The sequence below is a fragment of the Mesoplodon bidens genome (genome assembly GCF_964165515.1).
Source record: "Mesoplodon bidens genome assembly, chromosome: 2".
NCBI lineage: Eukaryota > Metazoa > Chordata > Mammalia > Artiodactyla > Ziphiidae > Mesoplodon > Mesoplodon bidens.
In genome coordinates this window covers 182,683,247-182,707,050 of record NC_138177.1, presented here as the reverse complement: position 1 = coordinate 182,707,050, position 23,804 = coordinate 182,683,247, and the positions used below count along the sequence as shown (strand labels likewise).

General features: G+C 52.2%; 1 protein-coding gene across 1 annotated transcript in view; it reads right to left on the bottom strand.

The window, feature by feature from the left end:
* ACOT7 (acyl-CoA thioesterase 7) overlaps positions 1–23,804 on the bottom strand; it is a gene marked incomplete at its 5' end in the record, with an annotated part of 92,147 nt that overhangs the window by 16,872 nt on the left and 51,471 nt on the right. The window contains one exon of the mRNA XM_081225407.1: positions 18,287–18,403. Within this exon, the coding sequence (XP_081081533.1) occupies positions 18,287–18,403 (117 nt within the window). The remainder of the gene's footprint in view (positions 1–18,286; positions 18,404–23,804) is intronic.

Sequence of the window (23,804 nt, the reverse complement as noted above, 5' to 3'; positions counted from 1 at the left end):
CCACAACAACAGCACATCGGAGCCCCCTGAGTGTTCACCTTTCTAGTTAGTGAGAGGGCGTTTCCTCCACTTACAGAAACATTTAGAGCGGAAGGGATCTTGGTGGCCACCCAAGCGTGGGTCTCTATTCCCCGGGAGAGGCAGCGTCTGCTGGAAGGATGCTTCCAGTCAGTCCTGCCCCTCAGGGGCCAGCCCCCAACCTGCTCTCAGGTCCCTCCGCAGGTTAAGGACAAATCTGCACTGTCCGTGCTTTGGCCTTACTTGTGCCACCGGAGCCACATGGCTGCCCCACCAAGTTGCTCTGAGCGCCACTAAAGGACCTTCCTCCACCCTCCCCGGCCCCATCCCCCCACCCCCCAGCTCCCTGGCTCCAGCGTTCCCGGTGCTGGTCTGAGGGCAGCGTCACATGCACCGTCAGGCCAAGCTGCCACGCTGACCGTGGTCCTAAGTCCCCCTGGAGCCACTGTCTGCACTGCAGCCCACGTCCGCCTACCCTCTGTGCAGATGGGACTGCGTCTGTCCCGTCAGGCTGTCCTCCGCGTCGGTCTTGCCCACTGGACCAGCGCTCTCCTCTGAGCTGCGGATCTGCCCTCCGACGACACCCCCGCGGCCCCACCCACGGTCAGAGCCCCCAGGTGCTCCCCACCATCCACACCAGCAGTTTCCCTTGTAGACAGTCACACGTTCCTGGAACACTGTGCTGGGGGTCCCGCTCTCCCTCCACTCTGCCCCAACCTCTCTGCACTCCCCATGCCCCTGAGTCCTGAATATCTACCCTAGAGCATCCCTTCCGCCCCCACCCTCCTGGTCACGGGCTCCCAACTACCACTGGCCTCGGCCTCCCGCCCCTCGACTTCATCTCATGGAGCCCAGCTTTTCTCGTATAAACAGAAACAAGTTGCCTCACGGGGTAACTATGGGGCTGACATGAAACGAGCCAGGTGCCGAGGCTCCTGCCTGGTGGCAGGAGGCATGCAGTGCGGTCATTACCGCCAGCAGTGCTGTTTTGGACCCTGATGCAGCACTAATCCTTTCCACTGACATGTGGTCAGGACCACCATCCCAAATGCAGCCTGGTTCCGGGCTGGGCTCAAGGAAATCCCTGGCCAGGTCTGACCGGTGCTGACTGCAGGGACCTTTTAACACCCCGGGAACCCCAATGTCCCAGCTCCATGGAGACAGGCCCCCACAAAACATGTTTAGAGACCAGGAAGACAGACAAGTTGGGGCAGCAGGTGGCTGTTAGGGTGGTGAGCACGTGGGCAGCCAGAAGCGGGAGTGGTTATCCGTGGCATGCAAAGCGCCTGGGCCCACCCTGGGAACAGCCCCCATACGGCCCACAAGGGCCGCTTCCAGGGGAGCAGGAAGGGGAGGTGGGCATCCCCGAGGGTCTCCAGGCGTCCCTGCCTGTCCCCATCATGCCACCCCCAGTGCCAGCCAGCACCCTCTCACCCACGACCAGAGAGAAGACTTGGGGTCCATGAGCCGAGAGGCAGGGAGGGACAAGACCGCCCCTCAAGAGGAAACCCGCCAGAACTCCCTGGCCAAGGGGCAGGGATGCGGGGGCAGTGAATTCGGGGCATTGCAACAGTGACCGTTTGTTCAAAGAACAAATGGAAACACACCCTTGCTTTGTCTCCTGTGCAAGCCCCCCCACCAACCATGTGGCTAATCACGTCTCATTTCAGGTAGAAATCCGAAGAAACTTCTAATCAAAAGTGATTTCAAACAACGAAGAAGTTGATTATGAGCATTAGACACAAGAGGATGCCATCTTCAGTGTCACTCATGGCAGGAGACACAGTGATCACTTCTTTTTTAAATTTTTAAATTTTTTTGGCTGCGTTGGGTCTTTGTTGCTGCGCACGGGCTTTCTCTAGTTGCGGCGAGCAGGGGCTACTCTTCGTTGCGGTGCGCGGGCTTCTCATCATGGTGGCTTCTCTTGTTGCAGAGCACGGGCTCTAGGCGCGCCGGCTTCAGTAGTTGTGGCACGCGGCCTCAGCAGTTGCGATGCACAGGCTTAGCTGCCCCACAGCAGGTGGGATCTTCCCAGACCAGGGATCGAACCTCTGTCCCCTGCATTGGCAGGTGGTTTCTGAACCACTGGACCACCAGGGAAGTCCCTGATCACTTCTTAAAAGTCGGGAAAACTTCAATTATAGCCAAAACACCAGCCTCTTCACCTCTCAGAGATGGTGACATCTTTATTCTCACGGCCCACAGGCTTTATTTACCACTGGCTGGCCACCACGGGAAGATGCTTGAAAGTTGGAAGATGGACTAGGTCATTGAGGGGCTGGGACCCAATTTGAAACTGACAAGGAGAGACCCCCGTGCTGCTGAGGGCCTCCCCTTCCCTGACCCTCGGCTCAGAAAGTGCACTCTGGGGTCTGTGGCCATTCGCTGGGGATGGGGTGGTCCGAAGCACCTCAGGGCAGCTCCAGCCATGTCCACGGTTCGTCAGCTCCCAGATGCTGGGAAGGCTCCCACCAAATCCCTCACCTCCTGCCTCCTCCGCTCCCACCACCCACTGCAGCTTCACTAGGCTCCCCCAGCACCCAAGAGTGTAGAGCGGCCCGTCCACAGTGGTGGAGGGTCGCCAGCAATGGGTCCCAGCTTTGTGGGAACAGACATCTCCACCCCACAGACCCCACGCCGCCCCTGCCCCATTGCCCAGCCCGGTCCACCCTCTCACGGCAGCTTGGGCGCCCCCCGTCGCTCTCTTTCTAGAACAGAGCTCCTCTCCTTCAGGGTATCCAACCTGTTTGATGGCCTGTCTGATGTTTGCCTCCCTCCCAGCCGGGGAACCCCACGAGAGCGGGCGCCCCATCACGCCTGAACCAACACGTAGCCCTGTGTGGACAGCGGGCCACTGCAGACTCCAGCCGGATGGGGACACTTCTGTAGACACTTCACCTCAACTAGCATCGTGGCCACCCTCAGCCCGAGCAGCCCAGCAAGGCCGGGCTCCTTCCACCCTCCCCCAGGCACAGAGGTCAGAGCCGGGGACACTGGGGGCCCATCTGAGCAGGGGACGACCCCAGCCCGAGTCTAGCTTGGTTGCTGCTCACTTTGTCTCAGAAACTGCCAGAGCAGGCACGACCTGCCACGTGCTCAAGGGCGCTCCATGGGGCGGTGGTCAGATGCGTTCCGCCCTGACTGAGTGGTCCAAAGTGCTGAGATGCTGCCTGGGGACTTTTCCACTAGGTCACACATCCAAATCCGCCCAGGGGATGACTAGTTTATTTAAGAGTGGGGTGACTGGGGCTTCCCTGGTGGTGCAGTGGTTAAGAATCCGCCTGCCAACGCAGGGGACACGGGTTCAAGCCCTGGTTCGGGAAGATCCCGCATGCCACGGAGCCACTAAGCCCGTGAGCCACAGCTACTGAGCCTGCGCTCTAGAGCCCGTGAGCCACAACTACTGAGCCCACATGCCACAACTACTGAAGCCCGCGCGCCTAGAGCCCGTGCTCTGCAACAAGAAGCCACCGCAAGGAGGAGCCTCACGCGCTGCAATGAAGAGTAGCCCCCGCTCGCCGCAACAAGAGAAAGCCCGCATGCAGCAAAGAAGACCCATTGCAGCCAAAAATAAATAAATACATATATATATATATATTAAAAAAAAGAGTGGGGTGACCTGCTCAAGGGGAGAAACAGCATCTCCTGGTGGCACTGGGCGCCATGTGCCACCTTGGACAGGGGTGGGGTGTTGGGGCCACTCCGGATCCAGGGAAGGAGGCCAGGAAGGGACCAGCCAGTTCTCCTCTGAGCCTCTGAAGCAGGGACAGATTAGCCCTGACACAACCAGACAATCCCCATGAGTGTCTCCACAACAGGCAGCCTCTCTGAGCCCGAAGCAGCCCCTGGGGCCCCCAGTTCCCTCAGGCTACCGTGCCCTGGGAGGAGCCTTGGGGTCCTCAGGCTCTGGGGTCCAACAGGCCTGGGTTTGAACGTGGGCAGGGGGCAAGCCAGGAACATGCTGTGCCTCAGTTTCCTCATCTGCAATGGGTGCAGGAGTGGCCATCTCTCGGGGGAGGTCACTCCCGCATATTAGGTTGTCTGGACAGAAGCCCAGGACAGTCACTTCTGGTGGGCTCTGAGTGCCCTCTGCAACAGCCCTCCGGGGAAAGGCGTCTCAAACCCAAAGGGAGAGTGTGCCCGCAGAACTCCCTGTTGTGTCTGCAGGGGGTGAAAAGAACCGTTCCAGGGTTTCCATGGTGGCCCAGTGGTTAAGAATCCACCTGCCAATGCAGGGGACACGGGTCCGAGCCCTAGTCCGGGATGATCCCTCATGCCGCAGAGCAACTAAGCCCGTGCACCACAACTACTGAGCCTGCGCTCTAGAGCCCGCGAGCCACAACTACTGAGCCCGCGTGCCACAACTACTGAAGCCAACACGCCTAGAGCCTGTGCTCCACAACAGAAGCCACCGCAATGAGAAGAAGCCCACGCACCGCAACGAAGAGTAGCCCCCACTGGCTGCAACTAGAGAAGGCCTGCGCGCAGCAATGAAGACCCAATGCAGCCAAAAATAAATTAATTAAACAAATAAATAAAGCGCTTATGGTTTCTTTGTCAATATCAGCCTAATAAATTAAAAGTGGAAATATTAAAAAGAAAAAAAGAATCGTTCCAACAAGGTAATAATAAGCAGTGACATTTAAAACAAAGCCCTCCCTTCCTTTTCCCGTTTCCGCAGCAGGCACATTTGCACCGGGCAAGAAGCTGCTTCTGACGCTGCCTAAATGAATAAAATGGGCGACTGTCTCCGCGAGGGAGTTCCAGCTCTTCCGCTGGTGAAGAACACAGCAACGAACCCCTGCCCCTCCTCCCTGGGTCCGCAGGACATTAGCAGTTGTGCGGATCTGACACTGAGGTGCGACCACATGCGTGGCGGCCCACAGGGGAAGAAGGCCTGGGTCACGGCTCAGCATCCCCAGCACGTGAGCCTGCCCGAGAGGCGGGTACTCAGCTGCGCTCACGGGGACCCCAGCTCCAGCGCAAACGCTCTACGAGGGGCACGGACGAGCCTGCTGTCCCCACGCTCACCCCTAATCCCCGAACCTCAGAGGTGCCGTGTCCTCGGCTGGGAGGCTTGGGACAGAGGGAGGGGCACTTCTGTTCATGCTGCCTTGAAACCTCAAGAGCTGAGGGGCCCCTTGTTCTTCCGAGTTTTCTGCCAGCGTCCTGTCCACAGGGCTCCCAGGGTAAGACACAGGGCAGGGAAAAGGCAGAGCGCAGAAGTGGGCTGGAGCCCGACCTGCCTCTCTGTGTCAGCTGGAATTTACTGTGGCAGGTGGAAGGAGGGTCCCCAAAGACGTCCATATCCTAATCCCAGGACCTGTGAAACTGTTACCTCACACGCAGAGGGACCTCACCGGTGTGATGCTGTTAAGGATTCTGAGGTGGGAGCTTAGCCTGGATCACCAGGTGGGCCGCAGGTCCTCACAGTGGTCCTCACAAGAGGATGGGAGAGCCAGGAGCCGTGGCAAAAGACGCAGGGTCAGGGAGAGGCTTGCCTGCTTTGAGGATGGAGGACGGGCCATAAGCCAGCGAATGCACATTGCCTCTAGAAGCTGGAAAAGGCAAAACATGATTCTCTCCTAGAGCCTCCAGAAGGAACGCAGCCCTGCTGACCAAGGAACAGCCCTTTTCATTTTATTTACTTTGAATTATAATGGAAACAGCCACGTGTGGCTACTGACCGCTGTGGGAGGTGGCATTGGCATTGAGAGGATCCTGCAGGCAAATCTGACATAACCAGAGGACAGAGCTGCTGGGAGCAGAGACTGAACTGTCTGCCTCTGGCTGTCCGAATGCAGCAGGAAAGGGGGCCCCTGGGCTGAGACCGATGAGGGGGGGACGCGAGCAGAGCCGGGCCTTCCTTGGACTGGATGCCCCTGACTGCGAGAACCCTCAGCCCTGTTTCAAGCTGCTTGACGAAGGCAGGAGTTTCACACACAACTGCGGGGTTGAGGAGGGGGCACGGCGGCGGCTCTGGCGGTCCAGTGCGGGCATCTAAGATGGATGGCACTGCGCTGATCAGCATCGCCCACCGAGGCTGACGCCCCCGGGCCCTCGCAGCGGACGCCATGTGGTTCAAGCCCGGCCGGTGGTGGGAAGGCACCAGGGCTTGGGGCTGAGAGCTCTGGCCCTGGAGCCGACTGTCCAGCCCCCCTGCCAGGCTCCACCATGGACCAGCCCTGCGGCCGGGGGCAGTTTCCTAAACCCCGTCATCGGCAGTTTCCAGATCGGAAAAACGGGGATAACAAGAGCTCTTGTCTCACACCCCCAAGTGAGGGGTGATCATAAAAAGCACTTTATGAGCACAGTGTCTGGCACTGGAAAGTGAGCAACGTTTGCCAGAGTTAAACTTAAATAGACGGAGCGCCTGCAGTGAGCAGAGCTGTGAGCTCGTTTCTGTTTCTAAATCACGGTTGAGCTGCCTGGAGGGGCACAACCCCGGAGGGCTGGCAGGTGCCCCACCGGCTCCCCCAGCACCCGGGGCCTCTTCCAGGGCAGATTTCAGAAAGAGGACAGGGATTTGGAAAAGAAGACAGAATAATAAAACACTGTTCTTCCCAAGGCCACGTTGTCAAGTGTTGCAAACTTTAAGAACAGCTCAGCGTTTCAGCTCCGGAGAGCTGGGGCAGTGAATGTCCTTAAGAAAAACATGGAATCAGCAAAGTAACTTCGGTATTTCTTTTTTAATTTTTATTTATTTATTTATTAAAAAAAATTTTGTTCTAGTTATTTCTGAGATATAAATTTTAAAGTAATAACTAGAATTATGACTTAAAACATTATATCAGAACATATAAGATTTTTAGAAACTTCATGTAATGTCTGAAACATTTATATTAACATATTTCCATACAAATAACCCAAAGAAAGTTTAGTATTAGTTGTTTTTTGTTTGTTTGTTTGTTTATACTGCAGGTTCTTTTTTAAAAATTTTTTTAAAAATTAATTAATTAATTTTATTTATTTATTTTTGGCTGCGTTAGGTCTTCCTTGCTGCATGCGTGCTTTTTCTAGTTGTGGCGAGCGGGGGGTACTCTTCATTGCGGTGAGTGGGCTTCTCATTGCGGTGGCTTCTCTTCTCATTGCGGTGGCAACAATGCTCTTGTTGCAGAGCATGGGCTCTAGGCACGTGGGCATCCGTAGCTGTGGCTCGCGGGCTCTAGAGTGCAGGCTCAGTAGTTGTGGCGCACAGGCTTCGTTGCTCCGCGGCATGTGGGAACTTCCCAGACCAGGGCTTGAACCCTTGTCCCCTGCATTGGCAGGCGGATTCTTAACAACTGCGCCACCAGGGAAGCCCCTGAAGGTTCTTATTAGTCATCAATTTTATACATATCAGTGTATACATGTCAATCCCAATCGCCCAAATCAGCACACCACCATCCCCTCCCCACCGTGGTTTTCCCCCCTTGGTGTCCATACGTTTGTTCTCTACATCTGTGTCTCAACTTCTGCCCTGCAAACCAGTTCATCTGTACCATTTTTCTAGGTTCCACATACATGCGTTAATATACGATATTTGTTTTTCTCTTTCTTACTTCACTCTGTATGACAGTCTCTAGATCCATCCACGTCTCAACAGATGACTCAATTTCGTTCCTTTTTATGGCTGAGTAATATTCCATTATATATATGTACCACATATTCTTTATCCATTCGTCTGTCAATGGGCATTTAGGTTGCTTCCAAGACCTGGCTATTGTAAATAGTGCTGCAATGAACATTGGGGTGCATGTGTCTTTTTGAATTATGGTTTTCTCTGGGTATATGCCCAGTAGTGGGATTGCTGGATCATATGGTAATTCTATTTTTAGTTTTTTAAGGAACCTCCATACTGTTCTCCATAGTGGCTGTATCAATTTACATTCCCACCAACAGTGCAAGAGGGTTCCCTTTTCTCCACACCCTCTCCAGCATTTATTGTTTGTAGATTTTTTTGATGATGGCCATTCTGACTGGTGTGAGGTGATACCTCATTGTAGTTTTGATTTGCATTTCTCTAATAATTAATGATGCAGCAGCTTTTCATGTGCTTCCTGGCCATCTGTATGTCTTCTTCAGAGAAATGTCTATTTAGGTCTTCTGCCCATTTTTGGATTGGGTTGTTTGTTTCTTTAATACTGAGCTGCATGAGCTGTTTATATATTTTGGAGATTAATCCTTTGTCTGTTGATTCATTTGCAAATATTTTCTCCCATTCTGAGGGTTGTCTTTTTGTCTTGTTTATGGTTTCCTTTGCTGTGCAAAAGCTTTGAAGTTTCATTAGGTCCCATTTGTTTATTTTTGTTTTTATTCCCACTACTCTAGGAGGTGGATCGAAAAAGATCTTGCTGTGATTTATGTCAAAGGGTGTTCTTCCTATGTTTTCCTCTAAGAGTTTTATAGTGTCCGGTCTTACATTTAGGTCTCGAATCCATTTTGAGTTTATTTTCGTGTATGGTGTTAGGGAGTGTTCTAATTTCATTCTTTTACATGTAGCTGTCCAGTTTTCCCAGCACCACTATTGAAGAGACTGCCTTTTCTCCATTGTATATCCTTGCCTCCTCTGTCATAGATTAGTTGACCATAGGTGCATGGGTTTATCTCTGGGCTTTCTATCCTGTTCCATTGATCTCTATTTCTGTTTATGTGCCAATACCATATTGTCTTGATTACTGTAGCTTTGTAGTATAGTCTGAATTCAGGGAGTCTGATTCCTCCAGCTCTGATTTTTTCCCTCAAGGCTGCTTTATCTATTCAGGGTCTTTTGTGTCTCCATACAAATTTTAAGATTTTTTGTTCTAGTTCTGTAAAAAATGCCATTGGTAATTTGATATGGATTGCACTGAATCTGTAGATTGCTTTGGGTAGTATAGTCATTTTCACACTATTGATTCTTCCAATCCAAGAACATGGTATATCTCTCCATCTGTTGGTATCATCTTTAATTTCTTTCATCAGTGTCTTATAGTTTTCTGCATACAGGTCTTTTGTCTCCCTAGGTAGGTTTATTCCTAGGTATTTTATTCTTTTTGTTGTAACGGTAAATGTTTGTTTACCATAATTTCTCTTTCAGATTTTTCATCATTAGTGTATAGGAATGCAAGCGATTTCTGTGCATTAATTTTGTATCCTGCTACTTTACCAAATGCATTGATTAGCTCTAGTAGTTTTCTGGTGGTATTTTTAGGATTCTCTATGTATAGTATCATGTCATCCACAAACAGTGACAGTTTTACTTCTTCTTTTCCAATTTGAATTCCTTTTATTTCTTTTTCTTCTCTGACTGTCATGGCTAGGACTTCCAAAACTATGCTGAATAATAGTGGTGAGAGTGGACATCCTTGTCTCGTTCCTGATCTTAGAGGAAATGCTTTCAGTTTTTCACCATTAAGAATGATGTTTGCAGGCTTCCCTGGTGGCGCAGTGGTTGAGAGTCTGCCTGCCGATGCAGGGGACGTGCCCTGGTCTGGGAAGATCCCACATGCTGCGGAGCGGCTGGGCCCGTGAGCCATGTCCGCTGAGCCTGCGCGTCCGGAGCCTGTGCTCCGCAACGGGGGAGGCCATAACAGTGAGAGGCCCGTGTACCACAAAAAAAAAAAAAAAAGAATGATGTTTGCTGTGGGTTTGTCATATATGGCCTTTATTATGTTGAGGTAGGTTCCCTCTATGCCCACTTTCTGGAGAGTTTTTATCATAAATGGGTGTTGAATTTTGTCAAAAGCTTTTTCTGCATCTATTGAAACGATCATATGGTTTTTATTCTTCAGTTTGTTAATATGGTGTATCACATTGATTGATTTGCGTATATTGAAGAATCCTTGCATCCCTGGGATAAATCCCACTTGATTGTGGTGTATGATCCTTTTAATGTGTTGTTGGATTCTGTTTGCTAGTATTTTGTTGAGGATTTTTGCATCTATATTCATCAGTGATATTGGTCTGTAATTTTCTTTTTTTGTAGTATCTTTGTCTGGTTTTGGTATCAGGGTGATGGTGGCCTCATAGAATGAGTTTGGGAGTGTTCCTTCCTCTGCAATTTTTTGGAAGAGTTTGAAAAGGATGGGTGTTAGCTCTTCTCTAAACGTTTGATAGAATTCACCTGTGAAGCCATCCGGTCCTGGACTTTTGTTTGTTGGAAGATTTTTTTTTTTTTTTGCGGTACGCGGGCCTCTCACTGTTGTGGCCTCTCCCGCCGCGGAGCACAGGCTCTGAACGCACAGGCTCAGTGGCCACGGCCCACAGGCCCAGCCGCTCCGCGGCACGTGGGATCCTCCCGGACCGGGGCACAAACCCGTGTCCCCCACATCGGCAGGCGGACTCCCAACCACTGCGCCACCAGGGAAGCCCCTGTTGGAAGACTTTTAATCACAGTTTCAATTTCATTACTTGTGATTGGTCTGTTTATAGTTTCTGTTTCTTCCTGGTTCAGTCTTGGAAGGTTATACCTTTCTAAGAATTTGTCCATTTCTTCCAGGTTGTCCATTTTATTTGCATAGAGTTGCTTGTAGTAGTCTCTTAGGGATGCTTTGTATTTCTGCAGTGTCTGTTGTAACTTCTCCTTTTTCATTTCTAAAATTTTGATTTGAGTCCTCTCCCTCTTTTTCTTGATGAGTCTGACTAATGGTTTATCAATTTTGTTTATCTTCTCAAAGAACAGCTTTTAGTTTTATTGATCTTTGCTATTGTTTTCTTTGTTTCTATTTCATTTATTTCTGCTCTGATCTTTATGATTTCTTTCCTTCTGCTAACTTTGGGTTTTGTTTGTTCTTCTTTCTCTAGTTCCCTTGAGTGTAAGGCTAGATTGTTTACTTGAGATTTTTCTTGTTTCTTGAGGTAGGCTTGTATAGCTATAAACTTCCCTGTTAGAACTGCTTTTGCTGCATCCCATAGGTTTTGGATCGTCGTGTTTTCATTGTCATTTGTCTCTAGGTATTTTTTGATTTCCTCTTTGATTTCTTCAGTGATCTCTTGGTTATTTAGTAACGTATTGTTTAGCCTCCGTGTGTTTGTGATTCTTACGTTTTTTCCCCTGTAATTCATTTCTAATCTCATAGTGTTGTGGTCAGAAAAGATGCTTGATATGATTTCAATTTTCTTAAATTTACTGAGGCTTGATTTGTGACCCATGATGTGATCTATCCTGGAGAATGTTCCATGCGCACTTGAGAAGAAAGTGTAATCTGCTGTATTTGGATGGAATGTCCTATAAATATCAATTAAATCTATCTGGTCTGTTGTGCCATTTAAAGCTTGTGTTTCCTTATTTATTTTCATTTTGGATGATCTGTCCATTGGTGTAAGTGAGGTGTTAAAGTCCCCCACTATTATTGTTTTACTGTCGATTTCCTCTTTTATAGCTGTTAGCAGTTGCCTTATGTATTGAGGTGCTCCTATGTTGGGTGCATATATATTCATAATTGTTATATCTTCTTCTTGGATTGATCCCTTGATCGTTATGTAGTGTTCTTCCTTGTCTCTTGTAACATTCTTCATTTTAAAGTCTATTTTACCTGCTATGAGTATAGCTACTCCAGCTTTCTTTTGATTTCCATTTGCATGGAATATCTTTTTCCATCCCCTCACTTTCAGTCTGTATGTGTCCCTAGGTCTGAAGTGGGTCTCTTGTAGACAGCATATATATGGGCCTTGTTTTTGTATCCATTCAGCAAGCCTGTGTCTTTTGGTTGGAGCATTTAATCCATTCACGTTTAAGGTAACTATCGATATGTATGTTCCTATGACCATTTTCTTAATTGTTCTAGGTTTGTTTTTGTAGGTCCTTTTCTTCTCTTGTGGTTCCCACTTAGAAAAGTTCCTTTAGCATTCGTTGTAGAGCTGGTTTGGTGGTGCTGAATTCTCTTAGCTTTTGCTTGTCTGTAAAGCTTTTGATTTCCCCATCAAATCTGAATGAGATCCTTGCTGGGTAGAGTAATCTTGGTTTTAGGTTCTTCCCTTTCATCACTTTAAGTATATCATGCCACTCCCTTATGGCTTGTAGAGTTTCTGCTGAGAAGTCAGCTGTTAACCTTATGGGAGTTCCTTTGTATGTTATTTGTCATTTTTCCCTTGCTGCTTTCAGTAATTTTTCTTTGTCTTTAATTTTTGCCAATTTGATTACTATGTGTCTGGGCGTGTTTCTCCTTGGGTTTATCCTGTATGGGACTTGCTGCGTTCCCTGGACTTGGGTGGCTATTTCCTTTCTTATGTTAGGGAAGTTTTCGACTATAATCCCTTCAAATATTTTCTCTGGTCCTTTCCCTCTCTCTTCTCCTTCTGAGACCCCTATAGTGCGAATGTTGTTGCATTTAATGTTGTCCCAGAGGTCTCTTAGACTGTCTTCATTTCTTTTCATTCTTTTTTCTTTATTCTGTTCCGCAGCAGTGAATTCCACCATTCTGTCTTTCAGGTCACTTATCCATTCTTCCACCTCAGTTATTCTGCTATTGATTCCTTCTAGTGTAGTTTTCATTTCAGTTATTTTATTGCTCATCTCTGTTTGTTCTTTAATTCTTCTAGGTCTTTGTTAAACATTTCTTGCATCTTCTCGATCGTTGCCTCCATTCTTTTTCTGAGGTCCTGGATCATCTTCACTATCATTATTCGGAATTCTTTTTCTGGAAGTTTGCCTATCTCCACTTCATTTAGTTGTTTTTCTGGGGTTTTATCTTATTCCTGCATCTGGTATATAGCCCTCTGTCTTTTCATCTTGTCTATCTTTCTGCTCGTGTTGGAGGGTCTCCTGCAGAGGTGGGGGGTGGCTGTAGCTCACCCTGGGGACCTAACTTCAGCATTTCTGACATGACACACCCAAAGCATCTTCTAGAGACTCCTCCCTTCCCACCCTGATAGTCTGGGGAGATTAGCTCTCCCGTAAGAGGATTAGGTCAGCTTTAGGTTTTCCTACCCAAGGCCTCCAAAACCACTATATCAAAGGCAACTATTTTCCCCTTTTAACTTTCCTTAGCATTTTAGCATCTCAGTTAAAAAACAGTTCAGAAATGGAGCAAGTGGAAGTAAGTTCAGGTCTTTGGGCTTCATCAGCTTGCCCTGAGTGATGCCGGCAGCCCCGTTATAAGGCGGGCGCCTGGGGCCCCCCTTCCCGCCCCCGCCAGCACAGGGTGCTCAGAACACTGCTGGCCGCGGACCAGTGAGGCAGGCGGCCTCACACCGTTACCCATCTTCTGACGGGTCACAGGGCCTTTGATGCTGGGATCCCACACAATCCTGGCTCGTGGACAAAGCGCTCCTCCTTCACCTCAACTGCCCGGCTTGAGTGTGATTCTGTGCACAGCTGCCAAGGACCCCGAACCCGCTGGCCCCTGGCGGAAAGAGGGGCGAGTCCTGGCGGACTTCCAGTGCCGGCAGAGGGGCTGGGCTGAACCTGGTGTGTCATGGGCAGCCAACGAGGCCGTGATCAGAACGACAGGTCACCAGCATTAAAGACCGTGGATATGGGCTGGTCTGGGGGCGGGGGGCAAGGGTGTAAGAGAGGTGGGCCTGCCGTGGTCCAGGCCGGCAGTGACGGCGTCCTAGAGGAATCTGATTGGTAAGAGCAAACCTGCCACCCTGTGAGAGGACACAGTCCCCGCCCCTGTGGGCTGCCCCCACTGTGTCGTAAGTGCGGGTGCGGTAGGCCCCCCTCTCAGCGTACACCCTTCGTGGCTGAAATTCAAAGTCATCTTCCAACCTTCTGGGGCTATGTTTTCAAGCTGCTAAGCTGCAGGCATGGCTTCCTGACAGATACCCCACCCGAGTGACAGGTGAGGCCACAGCCAGGCTGGCGTTTGGCTGAAAGCATACAGAGGACTGTCCTTCTGAGGGAGTAGTTTCACCAGAGGCTGAACGGAGATAGAGCAAAGCATTTCCTGCCTTAGACCTGAAGAAGCTGGTCAACCCAAGGGCCTGGCTTCCTCTCCATTCCAGCTGTTTTCCTAATGAAATATGCTGAAATGGGTAAGTCATAAAGTCATACCACATCTGCTAAGACACCACCTACGGTCATCAGAATAATGGCCCCCGAAGATGCCCACGCCCTAACCCAGGGAACCTGTGAATACCTTACTTCACGTGGCAAAAGGGACTTTGCACATGGGATTAAGTTAAGGACCTGGAGATGGGGAGAGGATCCCGGATTATCCGGGCAGGTCCCCTGTCACCTCAAGCGTCCTTATAAGAAGGAGGCAGGAGGTCAGAGCAAGGGGAAGGAGATGGGGTGACGGAAGCAGAGGCTGGAGGAAGGGGCCCCAAGTCAACGAATGCAGGCACTGCTAAAAGCTGGAAAAGCAAGGAAACAGACCCTCCCCTAGAGCCTCCAGAAGGATCACAGCCTGTGGACCTCTTTGAGACACCTGACCCTGGGAACTATAAAACAATGCTTTTTGTTTTCAAATCACTGGTTTGTGAAAATTCAAACAACAGTGACGATGGGAAACTCATACGGACGGCATGTGCGGCTGGCAACGCACAGTAACTCCTGGGCTTTCCCCCACTGTGTCACAGCAGCCTTGGGGGTGAGGGGCACCCCTCCCAGGAGGACCAGGAGGAGGCTGCTCATGAGTGGTGGGGTGGGGGAAAGGAGGGGACCCCCAGGTGTGTGTCTGAGAGGTGGGATGTGACCAGGGTGACATTTAAGGATTTCCCCAACAGGACGGGTGGGCACTGCCCGATGAGGCCGGGCGCTGGCATGGACAGCTGCTACACGATGGCCACATCCCAGGGGGCTCCCCTGCTCAGTCACCTGCGTGTGCCCAGGACCACCTGCTGGCACCTTTTCCATGAAAATAACATGACGTACAAAATAGTCCTTGTGCTAAGTTTTACCCTCGACCTAGGGACAAGTTAATTCTATGCCCCCAGGAGAAGTGTGACCCCTTTTGGTCCACACCACCGTGCTTTCCTGTCATCACTACACATTTGCTTCTCGGCTCCTTCTTCTGCCACCTGGAGGAAAGCCACTGGTCCCTCTTCAGTGTCCCCATGCCGGGAGCACACGGCCTCTCAATTCTGCCCTAGGGGGGCTGTTCTCTGGAGTCAGGTCCCACGGCTGCCCCCTTGTGCACCTGCCTGTCTCAGAAGTGGGGCACCTCCCTCTGGACCCCTCAGAGCTGCTCCTGCTCTGGGCTGGCGCTCACCAGCGCAGGACCCACATCCATGTGGGCAACGGGACGGGGAAAGGGCGGTTCGGGGCACAGAAGAGACTTTACCCACCTACAGTTGTGCAGAAGAGAAAGTGAGCTTGTGTCTACAAGAAGTAAACTGTAAGAAAAGAAAGCGTCTGTAGTGAGTTGACGGTGGCCCCCCAAAAATCAGTCCATTCAGCACCCGAGAATGTGACCTTATTCAGAATAAGCGTCTCTGCAGGTGTCATTAAGGGCCTGACACGGGAGCCTCCTGGATCACCCAGGTGGGCCCGAGGTCCTCCGTAAGCATCCTCATAAGTCACCGAGGAAGAGAAGAGAGGCGGGTTGCGGCCCCGGGAGGGAGACGGAGGATGGGCCACAGCCCAGGGACGCAGGAGGTATCCTCCCCGGAGCCTCTGGAGGGCGCGGACGCCTGGCCTTCAGAACCGGCAGGGAACACACTGCTGTGCTTCGAGCCCCCAGGTGGTGGTCACGGCTGTGCCGCCCGGGGACACCCACACACACTCTCACTGCCCTGCGTCCTCACCAGCAGGACTGGGCGCAGCCAGGCGGCTTCACCTCTCAGCCCCCTCCCGCTGGAGCAGAACCACGAGGCCAGGGACCAGCCCAGCTCGCAGGCTGTGCCCCGGAGAGCCCTGCGGGCTCACAGCTGTCTCAGCAGATTGGCATCAGAAAATCAAAGCAGAGCCACCGGGAATGTCATCCCCACCCCTTCACCAGGTGTCTGACACGCTTCCAATGCCCAGTGCCAAGAATCCAGAGCCCACGGGGTCACCCCAGGCGCAGCCGGCCTCACCCTGTGCTTCCCCAGAAAGGAGAGGACAGCATGGGCGGGGGGAACAGGGGCCTCTGGCCCTTGGCATCGAACATGGCATGTGACATGGTGTGTGAGGCGGCCAGAACAGAGACCTCAGCCTGGCAGTGCCCGGCCGGGCTCCTCGCTGGAGCCACAGCGCAGGGCAAGGAGCGGAGGAGTGGGGACACTCCTTGGAAAACAACAAATAAGGTGTGACACTGTCCACCGGCCCCAGGGGACTCCATAACTGTTATTTCAGTTTGGCCCAAATTCCTCTATACACAAAACAAGATGTGACCTGAGAAAACAGAAGCAATCTCTCTGCTCCCTGGGGGGCTCCCCAGGCCAGGAGGCCCAGCTCTGGGGCCCCAGGCCGCACAGGCCCAAGGCCAAGGCTGTGACGGCACAAGGCGCATGGGGGGCCTGTGGAGGGTTTGGCGCCATAGACGGTAGCCGGTGAGCCCACAGCCCGCCCCGCACTCTCACTCCATCCACGGTGGAATGTTCCGCCAGAAAGTACGACTGGTGAAAATGGAGGTCCCTTTCTGTGCTTTGGAAAACGAGTCACATTTTAGAAACAAAGTCCTCTCTGCACCCACGTAGCCCTGACGTCCCCCAGGCCCTTCAACGTACCCCTAGAAAAAGCGCTCTCCTCCAGCCGGGGTTCACTGTCTCCGCTCAAAACGAACCAACGCGGCCCCTCCTTTACCTCTTTGAAAGGTAATTCTGGTCACACAAGGGACTGAGGGTGAAGTGTTGGAGGTGAGGGCTCTTTCACAGGCTCCTTTTTTCTAACGAAGGAAGGTCGACTTTCATTCTTTGGGAGCTTCCCTCAACTGCAAAGCACCTTCGCCAACAGGGCTGACCTTGAGAAATCTGGCGGGCTCTCGAGGGAGGCCCGCTTTGTTTCTTAGCTGGCGGTGCTCAAAGGGCACCCGGAAGACACTGAACAAGTGAGCTCTGTGGAACGTAAGCGCATTTTGCGCAGTGGGTTTTGAAGTCGTGTTTAACAGTGGAGCTGTGATCACAGTCATTTACCCGGGGAGCAGTTCCAGAAAAGGAGAGGCCAGGGATCGTGACACGACAGGAGTCTCCCTTTCCCAAGCGTCCACACCACCACCACCACCACCACACACAGCACCAAGCCCCGGGGAGGACCAGCCAAGACAGACAAGATCCACTTGTTCTGGGCAAATCCTAAAATGACACTGTGCTCTGTGTCTGAGGCAATCGCCTACTAGCTGGGAAGGGATTCTGCAAAGCAGAGGAAAGCAGCGCTGCAGACCACCCTTCCCCTAAAAGCACGCCAAATCCAGCGTGGGTCAGACTGACGTGCTCTCAGTTAGGCCAGGAAGGGGAGGCACCCCTTCACCCTTCCGATCCCAGGATGCTCTGTCCCCAGCACTCAGGCGTTCAACTGACAGGCGTGTCTGCAGGAGAGAGTGCACAGCCAGGCTGGGACCAGGCCAGGGCCTCGGAGCCCGGAGGAGGCCTCTGTGGCTCTGGACCCAGCACTGCCCCACTCAGCAGCGCCCCTCAAGGCCGGTGGCAAGGAGTCAGCCTCCCTTCCTTCTCCTCTGTCCCTGCCACGGCCTGGGGACGGGTCTGACTCAGCTTTTCCAACGGCTGCCTTCCTGGTGAGGTTCCTTCAGAACCAGTCAGGCTCTCGCAGCCCGGACACCCCCGACCCCACGGTGAAGGGCTGCTTTCCGGGGCCGCACGGCCTCATCTCAGAAGACACGACAGACAGAAATCACCACGTGCCAGGAGGGGACAGTCACTGTACCTCTTCAGATGAGCATTAATGTGAAACAAGCACGGGAACCGTTTTGTTTCTGGGCGGGGCTGGGACTGGACCTCAGGGTCGGGAAAACCACCAACACCAGCGCCGCCCTGCAGGGTGCAGGCAGGCTGGCCGAGGACAGGGCCGGAGGCTTCTCTCCTCTGCCCCTGCCACCGCGTACGGCACGGGTGACCTGCGCCCCCTCCAGAGAGGTTACGTGCCGCCACGGGATCTGGTGGCAGTGGTCGCAGCAACTGTGCGCGTAGGGTCTTCGCAGGGCTCCGTGCCTGGGGCAGTTTAAGAGGACGAGTTTATGCGGCTCTTCAGCAGGATAAAGGCCCCAGTCGCATCTGAGTTACAGAATTTACCAGACCAAAAAGTCAAACCGGCAAACCGTAACTTCACAGATGCATCACCAAAGGCAGACTCGAGGCTCTGGCTCCTGCGTCCTGGCAGATGGGCAGAGGCCAGGGCCCGGGACAGGCAGGGTGAACCAAAAGCAAACTGTACACGGGACCCAAGCAGCCGAGGCAGCGCCCCTCTTTGTCGGCGGAGTTCTCTTACCTTTTCGGATCTTGTCGTAAAAGTTAATGGCGTCCACGGAAGCCGTGACTATGTTGGTCTTGCAGTGACGCGCGGCCACGATCCCGGCCACCTCGTCCATGAGCTTCATGGTGACCCCTGCAGAGGCGGGCAGGCGGCAGGTTAGACGTGGGGAAGGGGAGCCTACTGCCCGTCCTGGAAACAGGTTATGGGAAACGATGCCCCCGTTCCCACCCGCAGGGCCGCAAACCTGGCTTCCTTGAGAGCTTTGGAAGATGACTGTGGCTGAGGTTCTAGGCCACTGACAAAGTGACGACCGTTCTCCTAACCTCTACAGGCATCCTATCCTGCCGGGAAAGCTTTGTCACACTCTCCACCAGGGTGGCCGCAATCAGAAAGCCAGATGCCAAGCGCCGGTGAGAATGTGGAGAAATCGGAACCCTCTACACGGCTGCTGGGAACGGAAATGGTGCAGCCGCTTTGGAAACAGTTGGGAGGGTCTCGAAAGGCTAAACACAGAGCTGCTACGTGACCCAGCAATTCCACTCCTAGGTGTGCACCGGAGAGAAATAAAAACATGCGTTCACGCAAAGACTTGCACACGAGTTTTTGATCCCATGAGAGCATTACTCATAATAGCCCCAGAATGGAAGCAACCCAACTGTGCACCAACCAATAAATGCACAAGGAAAATGTGGCATAGCCATACAATGGAATATTATTTAGCAGTAAAAAGAAACAAAGTGCTGACACAGGCTACAACATGGATGGACCTTAACAACAAGAAGCCAGACAAAAAAGACCACATATTGGAGGATCCCACTTATATGAAATACCCAGAATAGGCAAATCCATAGATACAGAAAGTAGATTAATGGTTGCCCAGGGATAGGGGATTTGGGAGAAGTGGGGAATGGCTGCTAATGTGGTTATGAGGCTTCTCTTTGGGGTGATGAAAATGTTCTAAAATTGATCGTGGTGACGGTTGTGTAACTCTGAATAGACTAAAAATCAATGACTTGTAATGGGAGAGCTGTACGGCATGTGAATTACATCTCAATAAAGCTGTTATATAAGAAAAGAAGCAAAACTAGACAAGTGGGCTGACTGAAAGAACACTGTCGGGCCAAGGTGTCTAAAACCTCAGGCCGTAGACGTTTTCTTCTGCTCACGCCCCCTTACTTGACGGGATCAGGACGGCATACCTGCTGCTAACCCTCCACCCCCCCCCCCCCGTTCCTGCCCCACCAAGGGCAACACAGTATTCTTCTTATCTTATATTTAAAACCTTGAACCATATCTTTTATTAGGTCAAACTACATGAAATGGCCAATATTCAACCGTTTTGACCTATAAAAGCAGCAAAATGATACTGACCTACCTGATAACTATCAGAAATCTTAAAACTTATGGGGACTTCCCTGGTGACGCAGTGGTTAAGAATCCGCCTGCCAATGCAGGGGACACGGGTTCGAGCCCTGTTCCGGGAAGATCCCACATGCCGCAGAGCAACTAAGCTCGTGAGCCACAACTACTGAGCTTGCGCTCTAGAGCCCGTGAGCCACAACTATGGAAGCCAGTGCGCCTAGAGCCCGTGCTCCGCAAAAAAAAAAGCCACCGCAATGAGAAGCCCACGCACCGCAGCGAAGAGTAGCCCCCGCTCGCCACAACTAGAGAAAGCCCACGCGCAGCAACGAAGACCCAACACAGCCAAAAAAAAAAAAAAAAGTTATGTACATTCACCCAAGGATACAGAATGATTTCTAAAAATGCAGAGAGAGGCAGGCTCATAAAACCCTGGCTCCCAGGGAGCCATGTTTCAGGTGGGGCTCGTGGACTTCAGTGCCTGCAGGGCCAGGCAGGTGACGCCGGACAGCTGACAGCGAGGAGAGCTGGCGGGGACCCTCCTACAGGACAGCTGCTGCTCGGCCCCTCCTACTGTCCCTCAGCCCCAGCAAGACCAGACTAACAATATTTCAAGAGAAGCCTGGAACCTACGAGTTTATGAGGAATCTACCAACTTTTAAACATTGGTGATTAATTAAAACTCTCTTTACTGTGAAGGGGAGACAAAATACAATAAACTAAAAACAGGACAGAAGCCCCGTCTGTAATGGACCAGAGGCCTCGTACAGATACTACAGCAGAAGACACTAGTTAAAAGGAACGTGGGAGGCAGGGAGGGGCCCTCTGTCTGGGAGAGGCATACCTGGGGGGTTGGTATACTCTTGTCTCTACCTTTGTGTATATTTGAGCATGTCCATCATAAAAAAGTTTTTTAAAAAAAACATTAGGGTTGTTGATTTTAAAATTATGCTTCTATTACCATGACTTTTCTCATGCAAGATCCTGACGATGACGATAAAGCATGGAGACAATGGGGCAGAGTTAGCTGGCACCTGCCACGCTCAAAGCGTTTTCAAAGATACTGCGTCATGTCATTCTGCTCAACGGAGGCTCAAAGTCACACAAGGTCCAATTCTAAAGAGAGTGCACATGAGAGGCTGGGGAAAGGCTCTCTGGCAGAAAACAGAACCACCGGTGCCAGGTTTTAACCCTGGGCAGCTGGCAGGGCAGGGAGGCTCCGGGCTTCAAGCGGCTTGGCGCTCAAGGTCTGAGACAAGGGGTAACACCTGGCTTTGCGAGGAGGCTCTGGGGGTTAAGTCATATTGGAAATGGACCCGGGAAGCCATGCCTAAGCCCAGCACGAGTCCTTCCTGGCCTTTCTACCCACAGTGAGGGAGGGGCCTTGATGAAGGCGGGGCAAGTGCTGGCTTAGCAGCCAAGTCCCTCAACGGCCTGGGGCTCCAAAGAGGTGAAAACACAGGCCAGCATACAGGTCACCTGGTGGGGGAGGGCACTGTCCCTCCCACATGGTGGTTCAGAGCTGGGACGGCCTGGGCCTGAGCGCTCCCTGCCCCCGCCTGGCTGGGGACGCTGAGCGGGCAGATCGTCCTCCGAGCTTTGGGCTCTGCATCTGCAAATTAGAAGAGGTGGCAGCAGGGACACGCAGGTGACTGTGCAGAGCGAACAGGAGCTGAGCGGCTGCAGCTCAGAGACTCAGGGGCTCGTGAGCACCGCTGACCTCCACCCTGGTTTCATTCGGGGCTTTGGGTAGAGAGCTGTGGTCTAGAGGGTAAATATCAACAGAAAGAGAAAGACAAGGGAAATGTCTCAGAACACCAGGAAACACGCTGGACAAGGGCGACACACACCACCTGCGGATGAGGCCGTGGGTCAGTGTGCGTGTTTACGCCTGCGTGTGTGTGCACGTGCGTGTGTGTTTGTTTCCTAGAGGGAGTGACAGAGCCCAGACTGAGTGCTCCTAGGCTGACCTGCCTCATAAAATTCACGTTGTTAGAGCAGCTGGACAAGTGCTCCCACTCTCGAAAGGACTCGGTGTGAGCTGGAGGCTTGAATTCAGAAGGTGTTTCCCGTAGACTTACTCCAAGTGCGATAAGTGACCAACAAAGCTCATTCAGTGTCTGGGGTCGGCTGCATTTGCCGTGAAACACAGCTGCAAAGACGATAATTTATTACATTAAGAAAAGGCTGATCCAGAGTCTTGAAACAGTTGAATGCAAGAAGGATGAAGAGGCCTTCCCTGGTGGCGCAGTGGTTGGGAGTCCGCCTGCCGATGCAGGGGACACGGGTTCGTGCCCCGGTCCGGGAAGATCCCACATGCCGCGGAGCGGCTGGGCCCGTGAGCCATGGCCACTGAGCCTGCACGTCTGGAGCCTGTGCTCCGCAACGGGAGAGGCCACAACAGGGTGGGGCCCGCGTACCCAAAAAAGAAAAGGATGAAGAGACAGAGGGGATTCTGGTAGAAACTGAATGCGTGTGTCATGGGGGAGGGGGGCTTGCGAGCATTTTAACCAGAGGATGTTAGAAATTTATGACGGAATGTGTATTACGTGTGGCTGTCCTGTTTTCTGATGGAGACACCAGCGAACTCAGCCACATCAGCGTCCTTCTGGGAACAGATGAGACAGAGATAGCCAGAGATTTTTTTCGAGAGAAGAACAAAGAAAGGTGACACTGGAGTCTGGTGCAGGATGGTGGTGGGAGCAGAGAACTAGACGAAAAACAGCGGGCGTTTACGGAGGTCCAGGCGCAGGCAACGCTCCAGCGCGTGGCTCAGAGCCCCTCGAGCTGGAAGGACACTGTCCTTGTTCACTGATGCCCCCCGGGGCCGGCCCCATGGTAGGCTCTTAGCACATACTGAGTGTAAGAACAAATGAATGAACAAACGAATGAATGAGTGCTGGCCCTCCCTGGACGGCAGCCTCAGAGGGGGAGGGGCCCTTATTGTCTCCATTTTACAAAGCAGGAAGCAGAGGCACAGAGAGGCATGTAACTGTGGCTCACGCCCTCGGGCAGAGGCAGGGACCAGCCCCTGACCACAGGCCACCAGAGGCCACGCCGCCTCTCGACCCAGATCCCACGGTACTGAGACTAAGACAGGACTGTGGAGGAGAGAGCTCAAGTTCCTGCTGAGAGGTGGCGGTGGCAGCGACATCCGTGTGTGCAGGGTGGGGGTCCCGCATCCAGAGCTCCCAAGTGACCGGGCGGTGTCATCGGGGAGGGGTGGCTTGGAGGTCAGAAAGAAAGAATTTATATTGGGATTGATGTTTAGAACACAGAAAGTACCTACAATTAATCCCTTATTTGTAGGTCCTGAAAAGCAGAAGCGAAGAATGGAAGACTAAATGGAACAAGTAATAATCAGCTCCTTCAACCAGCGTTTTGCCCCATTTATCCAAAATGCAGGGACTTCCCTGGTGGCACAGTGGTTAAGAATCCACCTGGCAACGCAGAGGACCCGGGTTCGATCGCCGGTCCAGGAAGATCCCACATGCCGCGGAGCAACTAAGCCCATGTGCCACAACTACTGAGCCCGCGTGCCAGAACTGCTGAGCCTGTGCTCTAGAGCCCGCGAGCCACAACTACTGAGCCCGCGCGCCTAGAGCCCGTACTCCACAACAAGAGAAGCCGCCGCAATGAGAAGCCCGCGCACTGCAACCAAGACCCAACGCAGCCAAAAATAAAAGATAAAAAAAAATTTTTAAAGGCAGGTAGAGGTTCCACGAGGGACTTCACTGTTACTAAATATACTGCAGGATCCAAAGCATGTGCTAGCCAGGATGGGCTCTGAGCCCAGAGCACACGGGGTGGGGTGGGGGAACGTGAGCAGCTGGCTGAGCTCCTGTTGTCTGATGCCCCATCAGCCCAGTGTGGCACCCCCAGACCATCACATCACGTGACACGGAAGCTGGCACAGGGTGGGGACGTGCCTTATTGTCCCCGTGTCCTGACCAATTCAGAACCTGACACACAGCGCTCAGAAAGGGCTGCAAGTGAGTAAGTGAATCAGGGACCAAAGGAACGCCGAATCGACCCCGGGAAGCAGCTCCAATAGTGAGTCGCAGGGCCCAAACTTGGGTAACAATCACAGTTAGTCCAGGTGAGGCCAGGAGAAGCCAGGTGAGCTGCTAGGGGACGTGTCTGATGACAAAATCACTATTCATCTCACACCTGA